General features: G+C 42.2%; 1 protein-coding gene across 3 annotated transcripts in view; it reads left to right on the forward strand.

The window, feature by feature from the left end:
• Positions 1–18,922, forward strand: part of MFN1 (mitofusin 1) — a 47,397-nt gene that overhangs the window by 18,787 nt on the left and 9,688 nt on the right. For all 3 annotated transcript variants that reach the window (XM_026650053.2, XM_026650055.2, XM_026650054.2), the window contains 5 exons: positions 542–695; positions 822–889; positions 11,244–11,365; positions 12,958–13,084; positions 15,620–15,724. In XM_026650053.2, coding sequence (XP_026505838.1) covers positions 542–695; positions 822–889; positions 11,244–11,365; positions 12,958–13,084; positions 15,620–15,724 — 576 coding nt within the window. The remainder of the gene's footprint in view (positions 1–541; positions 696–821; positions 890–11,243; positions 11,366–12,957; positions 13,085–15,619; positions 15,725–18,922) is intronic.

Here is an 18,922-nt window from a genome sequence, read left to right on the forward strand (position 1 = left end):
GGATTGGGCACATTATAATACATAAAACAAATCAGGGGATGGAGTGTGTTCAGTGTTTTAAAAAAAAAAAAAAGTGGAGGGAGGATATGTGATCAGCATGCAAAAGTATTTTACCACCTGCTTCAAATGTAATTACCAAACTAAAACCTTCATTCAATGATGGCTTTTTAAAATGACTTTCAAGTTTGTGGTTTTGTTTTGTTTTTTAAATCCCCATTTCCACATGTAACTTGCATGCAATATATCATACTCTGTGTTTGGGTATAAAGCAAAATTGTTGTTTCAGTACCTCTGAGTGCATCAGCTTTTGGCTGAATACTCAAAAAATTCTTCTTGGCAAGTGGGGAAATCCAAAATGGCTAATTAGGAGCAGCTGCTGCCTCTTTAGAACTAGAGGGCATCTTATTACATGAGGGTTTTTCAGGGCTTCTGGGATTAGTGGGATTATTTATTGCTCTAAGGTTTTGATTTCTTTTTCTCAGAAATGTTTGTTTTCCGTTTGACTGGCTTTTTGCATCCGCTTTTCTGCCTCGTCTAACAGGTGCGCAGGCAGCACATGGAACGCTGTCTGACCTTCCTAGTTGATGAGCTCAAAGTCGTTGATCTCTCAGAAGCACAGAACCGCATCTTTTTTGTTTCAGCCAAGGAAGTTCTTAGTGCTAGAAAGCAGAAGGCCCAAGGGATGCCAGAGAGTGGTATGTATAGAACCCTACTTCCCCTTCATGTGTACATAAAATGTCTGAGTTTAGTTTAGGAGTTAAAATACAGTAATTTACTGTGAGATTTTATAATCTACCTTAAATCTATATTATGCTTTGCAGGTGGTGCACTAGCTGAAGGATTTCAGACAAGATTTCAGGAATTCCAGAATTTTGAGCAAATATTTGAGGTAGATGTCATGGGCTTTTTAAAACTGTATGTTTTCAGAACGTTGTGGTGCCAAGGTGACTTTTTTCCCATCTTGGCATCATTTCATTGCATATTGTAAATACATGCACACAGTGCCAGTCTTGAGCTAACTTAGGGTCCCAGTCATCCTTGCTCACATTGAGTAGTGTGTACTTGCTTGAATAGGTATTACTCTGTGAGGAAGGGTGGCAGAATCAGGCCTTTTGTTTTTATATAAGAACTTAACACCAGTACAACCTATAATATATAAAGATACCAATAGGTATTACTCATCAGTTACTGTACCAAAATCTTACATGATGTGAAAACATGGAAACAGTATAGTTAAGCTTTTAATATTTTAGAGCCAATATGCCCCGTTTCTGTATTTTGTCCTCTCAACCTTGACATTCCAGACTTACTCTCTTGTGATGCAGATCTTTTTTTATTTAAAGTAGGGGGAAAAAGGAAGTTGTTCTGAAGCTGGTGACTTCTAAGCAGTTTTGAGCCCTTGGTGGCTCAACTCCAAGGTTCTTCTGCCATGAGACATTTAACCCCCATATTGCAGGTGGCGTCTTGGAGACCCTGAAGGGCAGGGCTGAAAATTTTCTGACATGTATATAAGTAAGGCAGTGTCTTCAACATATTCTTGGTCATTTTTGACCAACCTTGATTCTGAATTGTGGAGCAGCAAATCCTAATATCCAGTGGATAGCTCAACAGAATAGTGCTGGGGGGAGAGAATATCTGTGCTGTACACCTAAGATTGTATAGAAAAGTGATAAAAGCAGTGCATCAATGCACACGCTATCAGTGTGAGGATCACATACCAGATTTAGCAGAACAGAATCATAGGTAGGGCCCTACCGATTTCACGGCCATGAAAAACGTGTCACAGATCATGAAATAAGCCCTCCTCTTTGAAATCTGATCCCCCTTCCATGCTGCTGGGAGCACCTCAGCTGGGAACTCCCAGCTGCTAGTACTGCCCGGGCTGGAGAGGGACAGGACTTGTTCTTTCCCTCCATGTCCACTCTTGTGGGGAGATCAGACCCACCTCCAGGAACCTCCTGTGTCTGCAGGAAGCTCCGTGGCTGCCACCTTCAGAGCCCAGCTCTGAAGGCAGCACAGAACTGAGGGTGGCAATCCTGCAACCCCCCCCCCCCCCCACCACAACAGGTTTGCGACCCACCCACAGTTAGAATACCCTGAAATTTCAGATGTAAACATCTGAAAATGTGAAATTGACTAATTTTCAAAATTTATGGCCATGAAATTGACCAGAATGGACTGAATTTTGTAGGACTCTAATCATAGGACTGGAAGGGACCTCAAGAGTCATCTAGTCCAGTCCCCACACTCATGACAGGACTAAATATCTAGACCATTCCTGACAGGTGTTTGTCTTACCTGCTCTTAAAAATCTCCAATGGTGGAAATTCCACAACCTCAATAGACAATTTATTCCAGTGCTTAGCCACCCTGACAGTTAGGAAGTTTTTCCTAATGTCCAACCTAAACCACCCTTTTTTCAATTTAAGCCCATTGCTTATTGTCCTAGCCTCAGAAGTTAAGGAGAACAATTTTTCTGCCTCCTCCTTGTAACAACCTTTTATGTACTTGAAAACTGTTATCATGTCCCCTCTCAGTCTTCTCTTCTTCAGACTAAACAATCCCAATTTTTTCAGTCTTCCCTCATAGGTCATGTTTTCTAGACCTTTAATCATTTTTGTTGCTGTTCTCTGGACTTTCTCCAGTTTCTCCACATCTTTCCTGAAATATGGTGCCCCCCAGAACTGAACACAGTACTCCAGTTGAGGCCTAATCAGTGCAAAGTAGAGCAGAAGAATTACTTCTTGTGTCTTGCTTACAAAACTCCTGCTAATACATCCCAGAATGTTTGCTTTTTTTGCAGCAGTGTTACACTATTGACTCATATTTAGCTTTGATCCACTCTGACCCGCAGATCACTTTCTGCAGTACTCCGTCATAGGCAGTCGTTTCCCATTTTGTATGTATACAACTGGTTGTTCCTTCCCAAGTGGAGTACTTTGCATTTGTTCTTATTGAATTTCATCCTGTTTACTTCAGACCATTTTTCCAGTTTGTCCAGATCATTTTGAATTTTAATCCTGTCCTCCAAAGCACTTGCAACCTCTCCCAGCTTGGTATCGTCCGCAAACATCTGAAATGCCAATTCTTTTCAATGTGAGCCAAAGTGCTGACTTGTTGACCAGATCAAAAGCTGCTTTGATATTGATTATATGCCACATGAAACAGGCAGTTAAATTTTCAGTGCAGCTCATCCAGAGGGTACAGACCGTATCTGTTGTTGACTGCCCAACACTGAAACCTGATTGCTGTGGATTACAATGTCTGTTAAGGAGCAGCTGCATCCTATTAAACAGAACAAGTGAAAACCTTTCCAGGGACCGATAACAATGAGATCGGCCTGTAGTTGCCACGCTCTGTGAGATCTTTTGCCTTTGCACTGGGACAATATGATGCTCTCTTTCCATTCTGTTGGTACTTTGCCTGATGCACATACTTTTAATAACAAATTATGCAGATTGATGCTCACTGGTTCCAAGGCACCTTTGAGCAGCCCAGGTGGAATACCATCAGGTCCAGCAGCATATCCATTCTGTAATTTTGCGATGGCCTTTCTTTCTTCCTGATTAACAGACGATTGGTGTTTGTCCCCAGGTCTGCAGTTGTGTGGTTTGCCAGGTTGTGTAGCTCTGGACAGTCGTTAGCAGATCCAAGGTTCAAAGGATGGCTCAGAAGGAGAGCCATCTGACTTTGTGATGGGGATTTTAGAAGGCTATTTATGGCCGCCAGCCAAGTGTGTGATGACTCTGTAGGCAGGATGCAGGTTGTTGTACTTTAAGCCATCATCTGATTTGTCAGCCAGGGAGCTGTAGCTGTCACGGTCATGTTTTTCAATGGCCCAGAAAATGCCTTTCAGTCATTTACATTCTTGGACATTTCCCTGCTTGGCTCTTCTTCTGCCTTTTTTGATAATATATCAAAGGCCTCTTCAGAAATACAAGGTTTCTTGTGAACCGTCTGAAGCTGATTGTGTCTGTGGAGGCATGTGATATAGCGTTACATATACTACTCAAGGTGATCTCCACATCTTCTGAGAAGGGTACCGAGGGTACATATGTGATCAATGATAGCCTGTGTGTATTTCACAGCTTCAACAGGATCTTCAAATAGACACTAGACATTGTACTGTTGGTGGACATCTGGCTTGCAAGGAGTTGGAAAATGCAGTGAGGGCAACGACAACTAGTCTATGGTCTGAGGTTTATGGTGTTCTAGCACCACTGAAGACTCAGTGAAATTTCATTATGGAGCGGTTTCTGATGAGGATGTGGTCAGTTTCTCTTATAGTATGCCCAGTGATGGTTTTTAAGGTGCCTGCACTATGAGTCCATAACAGATAAGCTCTCAGTGGCATAAAATGCCAAAAAGCTGGGTGGTGATATCATTTGAGAAACCCAAACTGAAGGATCCTCCCTGTTTCATACCCAGTTTGATCGCACCCAGTCACAGCATTGAAATTTCTAAGTACTAATAGTGTGTCATGTGGCAGAGTTGACTGGATTTTTGCTGTTAGCTGTTGATAGAATGTGTCATTTTTCATAGGTGATGCATCTTCTGTTGGTGTGTAGGGCACAACAACAGATAAGTGTCCATAATGATGTCGGAGCCAAGCATGGAGATATGATGTGCCATGTGATTACAGTCTGGGCTAGAATGGTCTAATAACAAGTGCCACACTTTGAGTTCAGTGTGGACCACCAGAGAGGAGGCAGGTTGCTCCTTCCACAGTAGCTTGATGACTTTGTGACAGGTGATGCTTTTGATGCTGGTGATTACAATCTTGTAGCAGATGAGCTCTTTGACAAGAGCTGTCTTGTATCCATGCCATTTGATGTTAACACATTCCATGTGCTTTTACGGTCTGATTTGGACTTCCAGGAAGTTGGGGAACTGAATAGTTTTGTGTGTTTGTGTGTGTGTGCATGCAATTTCTTTGCTTTTGGAAAAACGCATACTGGAAAAAATAAATTCCATCGTGTGGAATCATACTGATGCCCCCATATTGAAGCAGGGGTGGAACCTTTACACCCACTGCAAAACCTCTACTATATGAGCTAAGGAAGTGAGTAACTCATGGCAGTAGTAGGTTATCATCCTCTCTGTGGACCAGCATCTAGATGGGAATGTGACAGTTTCCCTGTGTGTTTCATAGATATTTGCTGATGAGGAATGATGAAATTTGAGAATCTTGTATTCCATTCCAGACTTTGGAGGGTTGTGTACTCTAGTGGGCACAGACTCTTCTGTATGTTCCCCTCAAACTTGATCCCTTCTACCCTGCCCTTGTTCTCTCTTTCCCCATCCCTGATTCCTTGTTTCAGTCCTATTCTCCTCACCTAGTCATTCCCAGTTTCCACACCTCAGTCTTTTCATCCAGTCTCCTTGCCCAGTCAGTCCTAGTCTCCTCTTCTGGACTCTCAATCCCAGTGTCCCCCATTAACTCCCAGGCATTCCTTCTTTTTTCCCCCCATTCCCATGGCTTGTCATCTGATTTGCATCTTTTCCCCTAGCCTCCAAACACTCACCCACGTACCCTGTCCCCACTGACTACCAGGTTCTTTGTCCCAGTTTCTTTACCCAGCCAGTTTAGTTCTCCCATCTCCCAGGCTCCTTGTCTCACTCTATTCCCTGCCCCCTAGATCCAGCTCTTATCTGTTCTGCATTCAGATCAGGCAGCTTTCTTCTCCACACTGCCTTGGTTCAGCAGGGGAGGCATTGAGAGCACATGCAAGACAGTTACCCTGCTTTCAGGTCTGATGCCTAGCCCCAGCACACAAGAACCCAGAGCTGCAATTGCAGGGAAAGCGGTTCCATGCAGACAAAATCTTTGGGGAATTCAGCTGTGAAGCTCTAGCTAGTCTCTAATGAGCATGTGCGAATTGCAGGTTTTTTTGTTTCCAAAGGGTTATCACTTGCCTGATTTGGGGGGATTTTCACAAGGATGGTGAAACGCACATCTCAGACACAAAGTTCACCCCACTGACAAATATCTAGTACTCCAAAGCATGGGGACGCTAGAACGTCTCAAAAAAGGTTGGTATGATTTTTTAGCCTGGACAGAACAATATATTTTCCTCAGACCTTATTCTTGGAAACAAGTGAACTGTTTTGGCTGAATTTTTCCCAGAAAATTCAGCCTGAGGCAGACACCGAGCATGAGAAAATTCAACCTGAACAATTAGTTTTGTATAGTTATAAGTAGTTGAAAACAGAGCCCAACATTCCCATCATAAGACCATTTTAATAATAGGCAGCATTTGTTGCCTGATCTATTCACTGTGTATTGGTTATTTAAGAATTCCCAGTTTAGCAAATTAACACTCTGAGGTTTGACCAGGTTCTAGTTCCAAGACAAGCCCAACAGTTGTTAGAATTCTGGTTAAACTGGAAAACCAATGTGCATGTTTGCAACAGTCACACTTAAGAAAAAAGTTCTGAGCTTTCAGTAGTTTTATTAACAAGGTTAGTAAACACAAATGTTGTGATCCAAACAAGAATGTAACAGTAATGCAATATTAACTTTACATCCCGTGTCATTTCATATGCATACTCGCACAATCCTTGCAAAGACCTAAGAGAAGGGAGACAGGTGGTGATCGATGAGGATCCCATTCTATCTCAGGTGTGCCGAACGATTCCAGTGGTCAAGGTCTCAACGGTCTAGGCTATGAGTTAGCACTGCTATGGCTGCCATGAATATTCATAAATGTTTAGCCTCCTTTGCCTGTAACTAACTTCCTCACCCTAATAATGTTGGTGTGCCCTTATTCTATAGTTTACTATACTAATTATCTATCTCAAATGTATTAGCATATGCGTAAGCCCCTACGTTTTCAATTTAAACCGCTTTTTACTGAAAAAATCCTGGATTTTACAAAAAGTATTTTTTTCTGATTTTTCACCCTACTATTGTATCATTCAGATATATTAAAAAATAACTTGTTTTATTAGGAAAATATAATACATTGCATGAGATATATGTATTACGATAATACATTAGTCTATGTGTATATGCAAAACTGCTTGTTGAAGTAAGGCTATGTATTAGTCTAGAAGATGCACACAATAAACAGGCACACATGCAAGCTCTGATCAGAATACATTTCAGAACACAAGGAAGTATTCGAAAGTTAAAAAAAAAAAAAAAAAAAACAAGAGAAATGGATGAAGTTGAGGATATGCGCTGCAAATGGTGTGGCCCAATTATTAAATGTAAATATTTATAGGCTAATAGTTCTAAGTCTACAACAGTAAACTGTTGATTCAAATGAAAGATTTTATTTGGGGATTAGAGATATATATTGTTTTCTTAAACTCAGAGATGTCGTGTTTTGAGTTCTGTTTTAGTTCTGCAGCAAACCACACTGAATTTCATTCATCAAAAATTAATCTCCTGAATACTTCTTCCCCATCCTTCCGTCCACCAAAATAAACATCAATATTTACCCAGAAAAATTAATAATTTTTTCACCTGTTTTGGTTGTTGTAGTAATAAACACTGATAAATTCCTGGGAAAAATTAAATAAAATAAAAACTGAAAATGAAGGGCCTTATATAGACATCAGTCAGTTACCAGAGCAATCCTGTGGTTAAGCATCAGTGTTCCTATCCTAAAATACCCAAATGGGCATCCACCGATGTCTTGCAGTTATCTGTCAGCATTTTGTGCAGAATTTCAGCAGAATTGTTTATTGCAAAAATTATATCTTATACCATCTTATGAATTAGGGACACTGATCAACTTACCAATGCTAAATAAGCCTATCTTATGCTAAATGCTTAAATTAATGTTTTACAGGTTTGGGCCTGTAGGCTTCTTGCACTGCTGTCTTATACCTACATTTTATCCTTATACTTAAAAATTGCCTTCATACCGCTAGTTTAACCTACAGATTACACACTACCCGCCTCACTTACAATATGTGCACACCCAGAATATATACACCTACCATGACAAGAGAAAAGCTAGTTGATGTGGTCTTTAATCCACGGAGCCTAACTATGGGCTAACTATGGGGATTGGGGTGGGGGGGGATGTTTTTTTCAGTATCATGGAATGTGGAAGAGAGTTTAATTGTTTCCTCTGAGATTTTTATAATAGATTACTTTGAAATTATATTTTTGACATGATCGAGCATCAGCACTTAGTGTGCTATGTCAAAAAGACACCCCTCATTCTTGGGTCACTGTTTGCCACGCTGCTTCATGAAATAGGGGGGAGGGGGGAGTTTATAACTCAAACACTGTCACATCCTTAATTAATACTCCATTGCAGAGTGCCCCTCTGATGCTATGCACAGTAAATGTAGAGCTGTGCACTTACAGGCAAATTAACCAGCTATACTTGAAGTGCAGTTTCAGGTATCTGTTCTGAGTTACATTACGGAAGCACAGCAGCTTTTATCTTCCTTTTGATAAATGCATTGTTTATAAACTTTAAAAGCAAACTTATTCCTCTCTCTCTCTCTCTCTCTCTCTCTCTCTCTCCATATAACTAATGCTTGTGTTTTTCCTAGTGCTTTAACTGGATTTTCTGATTGTGTAGTGAACGACTATAAGCCCTTTATCTACTACCTACTAATATTTGAAAGATTCTCATCTTTCCTACATGTCTAGTCTAGCTCTAACAATGTGCTGATAACTATGAACCTCTGGCTTTTCATTGCTGATTTCTAGATCTACTTCATCGAGGAACAAAGAAAACCTTTTACCCATTCTGTTTCTTTTCGTTTAGTGTTTTGTTTACATCTTGTCACAAACTATTATTGAGGGGTAGGTGAGAGCAAAACTTTCAAAGGCACACATGGCAATTAGGCGCCCAACTATTATTGAAAGTCAATGGGAGTTAGACACTTAACTGCCAGTTGTATCTTTTAAAAAGCTCCTTTATAATTAGCTATATCCGATAAAAGGAAACTAGATGCTTTAACTCTTAGTTGTACACCTCTACCTCGATATAACGCTGTCCTCGGGAGCCAAAAAATCTTACCGCGTTATAGGTGAAACCGCGTTATATTGAACTTGCTTTGATCCACCGGAGTGTGCAGCCCCGCCCCCCCCGGAGCACTGCTTTACCGCGTTATATCCGAATTCGTGTTATATCGGGTCGCATTATATCGAGGTAGCGGTGTATTTCTAAAACACGTGTACGATACTGATAGTGTTTGCTCAGTCTGTAAATTAAAAATTAGCACAGCGTGAAACCAGTTAGTTAAGTAGATGGTCTGCACTGTATGAAATGGCTTAATTTCAAAGTGTTACATATGGCCATAAATTCAGTTTGCCAAAACTGATCATCTGTATCTTCTTTTAGTTTGAGTTTCAGTAACGTCTGTTTTAATAGAGCCAAATGTAAAGTCAGACCTTTAGGAACGAGCTCGTAGGCCTTGCGTACAGAATGGGGGACTATATCCTGGGAAGCAATGACTCTGAAAAGATCTGGGAGGTCATGATGGATAATCAGTTGAACATGAGCTTCCAGATGTGAGGCCTCATCTGGGTATTGCATCCAGTTTTGGGCCCTCCACTACAGAAAGGATGTGGACAAATTAGAGTCCAGCGGAGGGCAACAAAAATGATTACGGGGCTGGGGCACATGACTTATGAGAGGCTGAGGGAACTGGGCTTATTTAGTCTTGAGAAGAGAAGGATGAGGGGACATTTGATAGCAGCCTTCAACTACCTGAAGGGGGTTCCAAAGAGGATGGAGCTCAGCTGTTCTCAGTGGTGACAGATGACAGAACAAGGAGTAATGGCCTCAAGTTGCAGTGGGGGAGATCTAGGTTGGATATTAGGAAAAACTATTTCACTAGGAGGGTGGTGAAGCACTGGAATGGGTTACCTAGGGAGGTGGTGGAGGAATCTCTTTCCTTAGAGGTTTTTAAGGCCTCGCTTGACAAAGCCCTGGCTGGGATGATTTAGTTGGGATTAGTCCTGCTTTGAGCAGGGGGTTGGACTAGATGATCTTCTGAGGTCTCTTCCTACCCTAATCTTCTATGATTCTAATGTGATGCTGCGGCCAAAAGCGTTGGTGTGGTCCTTGGATATATAAACAGGGTAATAACGAGTAAGAGCAGGGAAATTATGTTAAGTCTGTGTTTGGAATACCATTTCCAGTTCTGGTGTCCACAATACAAGGAGAATGTTGCTAAATTGGAAAGGGTTCAGAGAAGAGACACAAGAATGATAAAGGATTAGAAAACATGCCTTCTCTTGAGGACCTTCAGTCTATCAACCTGTTTAGTTTAACAAAGTGATGGCTATGGAGTGACTTGTTTGCAGTTCATAAGAAACTACATAGGGAACAAATATTTGATAATGAAATCCTCAGTCTAACTGACAAAGGTATAACAAGATGAAGTGGCTGGAAGTTGAAACTAGATGAATTCAGACTGGAAACCAAGGCATAATTTTTAAACAGTGAGGAAGGGTTGTGGTGGATTCTCCATCATTTTTAAAACCAGATTTAGTGTTTTTCTAAAAGATGCGCTCTAGTTCAAACAGGACTTTAATTCCAGGAAGTTCAGTGACCTGTGCAGAGCAGGAGATTAGATTACATAATCACAGTGGTCCTTTCTGGCCTTATACTCCATTATTTCTAACCATTCAGTATCATTAGATTTAACACATGAATATTCAGCAGGAAGGGAAAATATTTTAAAGAATGCTTGCCAGCTGTTGCACCTTCCAAGTTAATACTTGTTTTGGAATGCCCTATATGGGTGGCCAAATTGCATATTTGGCTGGTAGTCATGTCAATATCAACGTAAATTTGCAATCTTGTTGGGGTAAAAACAGTTAAACCCTGAAACCTTCAGAAAAGTTAATGTGACAATTAAAACCATCACAAACTAGTTAATGCTGTAAGAATCAGCGCTAAACATTGAGCACTACCAAAAGCTAGTGTGGAAAATTTTTTAAATGCTTAATACCATTGAGAAAGGAACAGATTTATCTTCATACTTATACATCAGATTTTCCTTTTATGATGTTTCTTTTATGCTATTAATTTACAAGAACAATTCACATTACTGTGGACACTGTGGACTGAAGATACAGTCTTGCTGCTATAGAGCCATTTGAATTTTCAGTTCTGTGTCTTTGATTTCTGTATACTTCCTCCTTTCTTTATTTTCCTTTGGGTTTAAGTTTGATAATAGCAGCAAGTGCTTTCTGACATTGAAATTCCTGAGAGCATTGGTATGGAATTACAGTAATGTGTTGTGGCTTGGGCCCCTCGCAGGAGTGTATCTCGCAGTCAGCCGTGAAAACCAAGTTTGAACAGCACACTATCAGAGCTAAACAGATAATAGATACTGTGAAAAACATTATGGACGCCATAAATGTGGCAGCAGCAGAAAAAAGGTAGGAGTCTTTTGTTTTTGGTATATCCAGATCATAGAGAGAGAACCATTTCCATTGCATTAATTTCCCTGTACTAGTCTAGACTTTAAAGTTCACTTATCCCTACTAGCAAGAGGTGGGTAGGGAATTTCTCTCACTGTTCAGTTTTAATACTGCTCACTCGCACCATTTCCTCATGTTTACTTGTTCTGTGTGAGGAGAAGCAAAACAGTTTTGAGGTGTGTCCAAGGATCACTGCATTCATGTTGTTGCTTTCTTCATTAACGGATTACGAAGGTGGTTAGTTGACCCTATGGGCTTGTTTTTGAGACTTCATTTCAGAACTGTAAGGAGTCTTTCTTGTTGTAACCACCATTTTAGAAGCAATACTGAAGCCCATCTCATCTATAACGTCCTGTAAAGGGAAAAGGGTGAATGAGCAGGAGAGTGTGAGGGAAAGTGACAGCCAGGCACTTTGCAGGTGGTTAAAATATCACTTCGGATGGATGGAGCTCATGTGAGCAATCTGGTCTGTGTCACCTTTGCCCCTAGTAATATTTCTTTCCTCCTTTTGCTTATCTAATACTTTCACAATTGTATTGATTTTTTTTTTTTTGGCTTCTGAGACCGTCACATACTCTTCGCACTTTGAGTAAAGAAATTTTTCCTAACTACCCTTGATGCCTGGTCTTTTCTTACCTCCAGTTAATGTGCTGTTGTATATTAACTTCTCCAGTTTCCCTCCTTTCTACCTGTGATCCTCAGTAATGTACCTTTCAGTGGACTATACAATCCCCCCACTAAATCTCAGACCCTTCCTGAATGCACCAGCTTCTGAGAGTTGTGCATTTACATCCCTAATCTGATGCATTTTGTCAGATCTTCGATTAATTCTAAGAATGCCACTCTTGAATTCCTCCTCTTGCATCCATTGCTTCGTTCTCTAACTCTGCTCTGCCCCTCCCTAGATCATTTGAATCAGCATGTGGCGTGGCCACTGGCTGTTCAGCTTATGTAACTTCAGCCTTTAAACCATCCTCATTTGAGCTATGGGCCCAGCACTTCTTGAGAGAGTAATATGTGGTGCAGTTTGGGTGTTTTTATTTTTCCTGGTCTTCAAGATGAGAAATACAGTTTCATCGTTAAGCAGCAATCAAATGGTGCCAGTGAGCAGTAATAGGGCAGTCTGGTCAGAGGAATTGTCTCTACTAATTTGTAGAGATAAGTTAAGACTTAGAGGGCCAGTTTCACAAACAAGATTCTTCCCCTACCGCCCTTTCTTTTTCTTTAGTAATGATACATACCACAATTGGTACCCGAATTCCAAACGCACTCTTTGTAACAGAGATTCTGTATGAAAAGCTAACTGTAATCAGTTACATTAAGAAATAGCTGTAAACTCAATGTGTATTATACTTGCATTCTGACAAGTAGGACATTTGCTTATGTCAGTTGATAGCTTTGTCAGCCCAATATGACTTCCAATTCTTTTGACTGCTTAATAAACCCTCCTGTATTAATTATTCATCCATGCTGGATTTATTACATTTCTTTGTACTCTTATGTTTCTGGGAGAACGGCTAGTGATGTTGATTTCTTTTCTGTTACTTTAGAGTTCATTCAATGGAAGAGCGAGAGGACCAGAAAGATAGGTTGGAATTTGTTCGAAACCAACTGAACATTTTAACAGAGGATATTAAGAAAAAAATCAAACAGGTTACTGAGGAAGTGGAGAACAAGGTGGGTTGCATACAAAGAGCAAATGTCTTAGATCCAAACAAAGAAGGGAATATTTTCCATCTTTAAATTCACAGTTTGGTGGCTCACCCTGGTTTTCTTTGAGTAGTGTCCCTATGGGTGCTCCAGTTCAGATGTGCATGTATCCCATGCACCTTTAATTGGAGACTTCTACTAGCAGTACCCATGTGGCCCATGCACACATCCTCATGTACCCCCCCCCCCAAGGCTATATAGGGCTGAACAAGTGAACTGCCTTCAGTTCCTTCTCAATTGCCTTGGCCTGAGAGAGCAGCTTAGCATGTTCACCTTGAGTGTGCCTCATCCAATTAGAATTGTTTTCTTAAGTACTCGTTTAACTTAATATAGTTGTTAGTTTAGTTTTACTAGTGAGATGAGTGCCTTTTTTCCTCTCTCCTCTCTTTGGGGAGACTTGCCTTCCTTGGGAGGGTATGCCAAGCTCTCTGGGTTTCAACGTTGCCTTACTTGCTGGGAGGCCATCCCAGTTAGCAATGGCCATTCCAAGTGTTTTAGCTGCCTAGGAGAGTCACACATTCCACAGAAATGTAACTTCTGTTCAGCCCTTAGATCCAGGGCAAGGAAGAATTAGGAGATCAAGCTCTCTTTGTCCTGCTTCAGACCCAGATTGGGAGAATCCCTTGTACCTCAGTCTCTGGGCAGATCTAGTGCCCCTTCGACCTCAACTCAATACCCCACAGAAAGGGGATGGTTCCAGAGACCTCCAGAGGTCCCAGGAAGTTTGCTCCGAAAAGACCTTGGTTTCCCACTAGGTCAACGGTCTCAGAAGCATGGACCTCTCTGCCTGGTACCATAGAGGCTACAGTTTCCTTCGGCACTGACGGGGCTGGGAAGACCCGAAGCTCACAAGACCCCCATTTGAACTAATGGTGACCTGTTCCTTTCTGAACCAGTCTATGAAGATGGCCTTTTTTAATAGTCGTTATATTGGCTTGAAGAGGTGGAGAAATCTGGACCTTGATGGTGGATCCTCCTTTTACAGTATTCTTCAAAAACAAGGTTTCCCCTCTGTCCACGCTGTAAATTCCTTCGTAAGGTGTCATTCGAATTTGATCTGAACCAGTCCTATCCGTTTAACTTCCCCCCCCCCCCTCCAACCATATAACTCAGGACAGGAAGCTACCTTAGACATCAGATGAACATTGGCCTTCTATCTAGATAGGACCAAACCATTTTGGAAACGTCTTAGACTATTTATCTCCATTGTGAACAGATCTAAGAGAGCCTCTGTTTCTATCCAGAGGCTACTGAGGTGGATTTCAGGGTGTCTTCTCACTTGCTATGATGCTGCCAATGCCCAACTTCCTGCTAGGGTATTGGCCCACTGTACAAGGTCACAATCAATGTTGCTGGCCCTACTTAAGGATGTTTCAGTAATTGAGATCTGCAGTTACCACATTGTTTTCAATACATACTTTCTCCAAACACTGTCTTGGTCCAGTCCTCTAGATCTGATGCAGCAGTTAGCAGTGCAGTTCTGTCTTCAGTTCAGGACTCTATTCCGAAGCGCCCACCTCCTCCTGGGGATACTGCTCCAAAGTCCCCTGAAATGGAGCACCAATAGGGACACTACTTGAAGAAGGAGGAAAGGTTACTCATGTGAAGTAACTGCATTCTTCAAAGCGTATTTCTTTCTCCTCTGCTTTGGAGTTTCCTCTGTGGGACTTTGCGGTAGAGAAGGAACTGAGGGTGGTTCACCTGTGCAGCCCTATGTAGCCTCAGCAAGTCTAAGCCCTGCCTCTGCTGCTGTGCTCCCTGTGCTCGTGTGGCTACACTGCTGTCTGGCTACCTGCTACATTTATACACACTAGTTGGAAGAGTGCTAGCGTGAGTACATAGATGTGATTTCCCCCTGCACACATACATAGCTTTTAGCGTACACATAACTAGTTCTTTGAGATGTGTTGTCCACATGTATTCCACAACCCACCATCCTTCTCTGCTACTGTGGAATCCTACATCAACTGGATTCTGCTTCAGTGAAGGAATTTGAAGGTAGGTTTCACTCGATTCACCCTTTGTCTTCAGCTGTCAGGTGCCAGAAGGCAATGTCCCAATTGGCCACTACTATTTAAATCGATTCTGAACTCCCATGAGTGGGGTGAATGTGCACCAGAAGTGGAATACATGTGGATAATGCACTCAAAAGACTGCGGTTACTGTAGGAGGATAAGTAGCCATTCTTAAATTACTTCTGGAATCTTCTTTAACGGAGATGTCTGGAAAAATAAGGTCGGAGGCTGCAGATGGTGGCCCCCTTTATCTGTCAGAACTAGCTAATTCATGAGGTGCTCTTTACATTGGAGGGGGATTTTAACAACAGACTGCTAACTGTTCACATTTTTTGATTAATCATCAGAATGAGCAAAATATTTTTAACCTAAATAATCTAGTGTTGCAGTTAGCATTTTAATAATTTCCTCCTTTGCACTCTGTGTTTTTTTTGTTTTGTTTTAATTGAAATCTTCTATTGCCGTGTCTACATTTTAACATTTTTAGGTTTCTTCTGCGATGACTGATGAGATTTGTCGACTCTCTGTTTTGGTTGATGAATTTTATTCTGATTTTCACCCCTCTTCACAAGTATTGAAGCTGTATAAAAGTGTAAGTAGTACCTGAGAGGTTTGATGAAAATAATTTGTCGTTCACCTTGGCTCCTAGTTCTACCTTTTAGTATATTAGTTTTAATAATTCATGCACTGTATACTCTTCGGGGAATTCTGTGCCGCTGCACAATGTAGAATTTGTGCAGAATTAATGTTCTGTGGAGAATTTCATTTCCCCCCCACACACACACAGAATTGGTGCTGCTGGCTGCCATTAGGGGCTGCTGGACCCAGCAGAGCTCAGCTCTCCAGCTCACAAATACAAGACACTGCCAGGGACGGGGAGGAGGGGAAGCTGGAGAGTTCTGGGCAGCTTCAGTTCCCAGCAGGCAGTGTGCAGAAAACTCCATAAAGTCCAGGACCCAGCATCAGGCTGTTTCTTTCTTTCTCTCTCTCTCTCGCTCTCTCTGGGCTCTGAGGGGGAGGCGGTCCTGCGGAGCTGCTGGACCCAGCAGAGCCCAGCTCTTCAACTTACAAATTTTGCATTGTGCAGTGGTGCAGAATTCCCCCAGGAGTATATAGTACGTGAATTATTAAAAGTAACATAGTAAAAGCTATGAACTAGGAGCAGGAGTGCAGGTGTCTGGACTGGGGTGGTGCCCTGCGGCTAGGCTCTGGGAGGATAGATGGCGTTGCTGTCTGGGGGGGGGGGGGGGGAGGGGGGGGGGGGGTGTCCCGGCTGGGCTGTGGGGGCTGGGGGGTGCAGGTATCTGGGCCAGGGTGCCCCGTGGCTGGGTTCTGGGTGTGGGGGTGTCTGAGATGGGAGCGGCAGAGCTTTCCCCCAATATGTGCCCAGTTGACACATGTGACACACCCAGATTGAGGTGCCCAACAAAAGCATAACAGAGAAACAGGAAGTGGGTTGTCATAGGGTTTTCTTTAACTCTCTGCTCCGGGGGGGAACGGGGGACAGACTTTTTTTGTTATCTGTATTGTTACAGACATACTTGTTGATAGGTATTTTGAAATAAATTACCAAAATAATTGAAACTGGTGTGATTATATTGTTGTTTTGACAAATAAAAGATACAGAATTTTAAATTCCCCCAAGAGTAACTGTACATTGCTTTGTGTAGGTAGTGTTCTTTCTTAGCAGTTTTATTATCCAATGTATCTGTGTATTTTTGTTATTAAATTAGATTACAATAACTAAATGTGATGGGGAGAAAGTTGCAAAAGATTTTGGAATTGTTTCCATTTTAGAGTTCGGGGGGAGAGGGAATTCAAGTTTTTTAATTAATTGAAATTTTTATCAGAATGGTCACTAAAATTTTTAGTTTGGTTTATATTTACTGGTTTTTCGTAGATGAAACATTTTTGCTAACCACTTTGAGAATACTTTTGATATAAATTTCAATTACAAAAAGTCACAAATTCACTGGACAAAATATTTCGGAGTCAACACTTCATGGAAATTTTCACTTTAAAAAAAGGCCATTTTTTGTTGTTTGAATTTCTACCAACTTTAACAGTAACTTTTAAAAGGAGCATACATTCCAAGATAGTCTCGTGAGCCTGGTACTCAGAGGCCCTGATCATGCTTCCATTAAAGTGCATGTCAAAATTTCCATTGACTTTAATGGTGCGGAATCAGTCTCCTGTTGAGCAAGTAATCTACATTTCTAGGATTGAATGAGTATTCTACCTACTATCACTGCTCCCAAAGCATTTATACTTTGACTTCCACCAATATTGTTGATTGGTTTCTCTTTGTTCAGGCCAGTGAGGTGGTTGCCATCAGACCAAGACAATTCTGACTTTCCAAAGTAATATAGTGGCGTTATGCCAGGGGTGGGTAAATTTTTTGGCCCGAGGGCCACATCTGGATATGGGAATTGTATGACGGGCCATGAATGCTCAGTGGAATTTAACAATTCAGAGATATTCAAATAAACTTTATTTAATAAAGATACATTTTAGTAGAAATAAACATAAAACCTTACTTACTATTATAAATATACTGTCATAACGTATTACAATAATTAAACCAAACTTACCCCCTTTCCATACCCTCTTTGATTAATGTGAACAATGCAGCTGGTCACCTTAACAATGGAAAATTAACACTACTAAAACATCAGTGTCACGTAAGCCAACAAGTAGCAGGCATGTGGACTTGCACGTTCCAGGCTCTGATGGCACGTGAAGCGCATTTGGGTTGTGCAGCTGGAGTAACATGCATGCCCTCACACCCGTCACGCAGGCCCTGAACATGCAGGAGCGCCGGGCGGAGCAGGGCAACCCCGCGACCCCGCTCCCTGGCAGGAGAGGGGCAATGGAGCTTGAGTGCCGGATTAAAAGGTCTGATGGGCCAGATGAGGCCTGTGAGCCATCGTTTGCCCACCCCTGCATTATTCTCTCTGAAACAGTTGTACTGAAAACTGAGACATATTTTTCAGCTACCTTTTTAATGATCGCAATGTTACAGATATCAGCCCTTTTTAAAATTCTAGTTACCGTATATACTCAATCATAAACCGGTTCGTTTATAAGCCACCCCCCCAAGATGGATAAGTAAAAATGGAAATTTTTTATGACCCATTCATAAGCCAACCCTATAATTCAGGGGTCAGCAAACTTTGGCTCCCGGGCCATCAGGATAAGCTGCTGGCGGGCTGAGACAGTTTGTTTACCTCGAGCGTCCGCAGGCACGGAGGTAAACCTAAGTAAACAAAGTGTCCCGGTGCGCCAGCGGCTCACCCTGATGGGCTGGGACAGCAACTGGTGGGGAAATTTGCGGGGGGAGAAGCTGGGGGTCAGGGGAGTAACCCCTGTGACCACCTCCCATATGACCCCACTAGCCCGGGACTCCCACACTCTCCCCTTCCCATCCCTTCCCACCTTAGCTGGGGTGGGCCAGGTGAGGATGTCTCTGGCCTGGCCGGAGCTGCTCTGGCAGGACAGGCGGCGTGGCCGCAGCCTGGGCCGGGCCGGGTGGTGCAGCTGCTTTGGAGGCTGGGGGGAGAGCAGCGTGGCCAGAAGCGGCGGAGACACTCTGGCCACGCCTCTTCCCTTCTGGCTCTGCTGGCTGGGCAGCCTCTCTTTGCCCCCTCTGTTGGAGCCGGGAGGGACTGTGTCCCACCTCTCCCTCTCTATACCCGTTCATAAGCCGACCCCCTTCTCCGGTGCTTCCCTTTTTTACTGAAATAATTCGTCTTATGAACGAGTATATACGGTAATTTACCATGAGAATTTA

The sequence above is a fragment of the Terrapene carolina genome, unplaced genomic scaffold (assembly GCF_002925995.2).
Source record: "Terrapene carolina triunguis isolate 2854851 unplaced genomic scaffold, T_m_triunguis-2.0 Scaffold88, whole genome shotgun sequence".
NCBI classification, from domain to species: domain Eukaryota; kingdom Metazoa; phylum Chordata; order Testudines; family Emydidae; genus Terrapene; species Terrapene triunguis.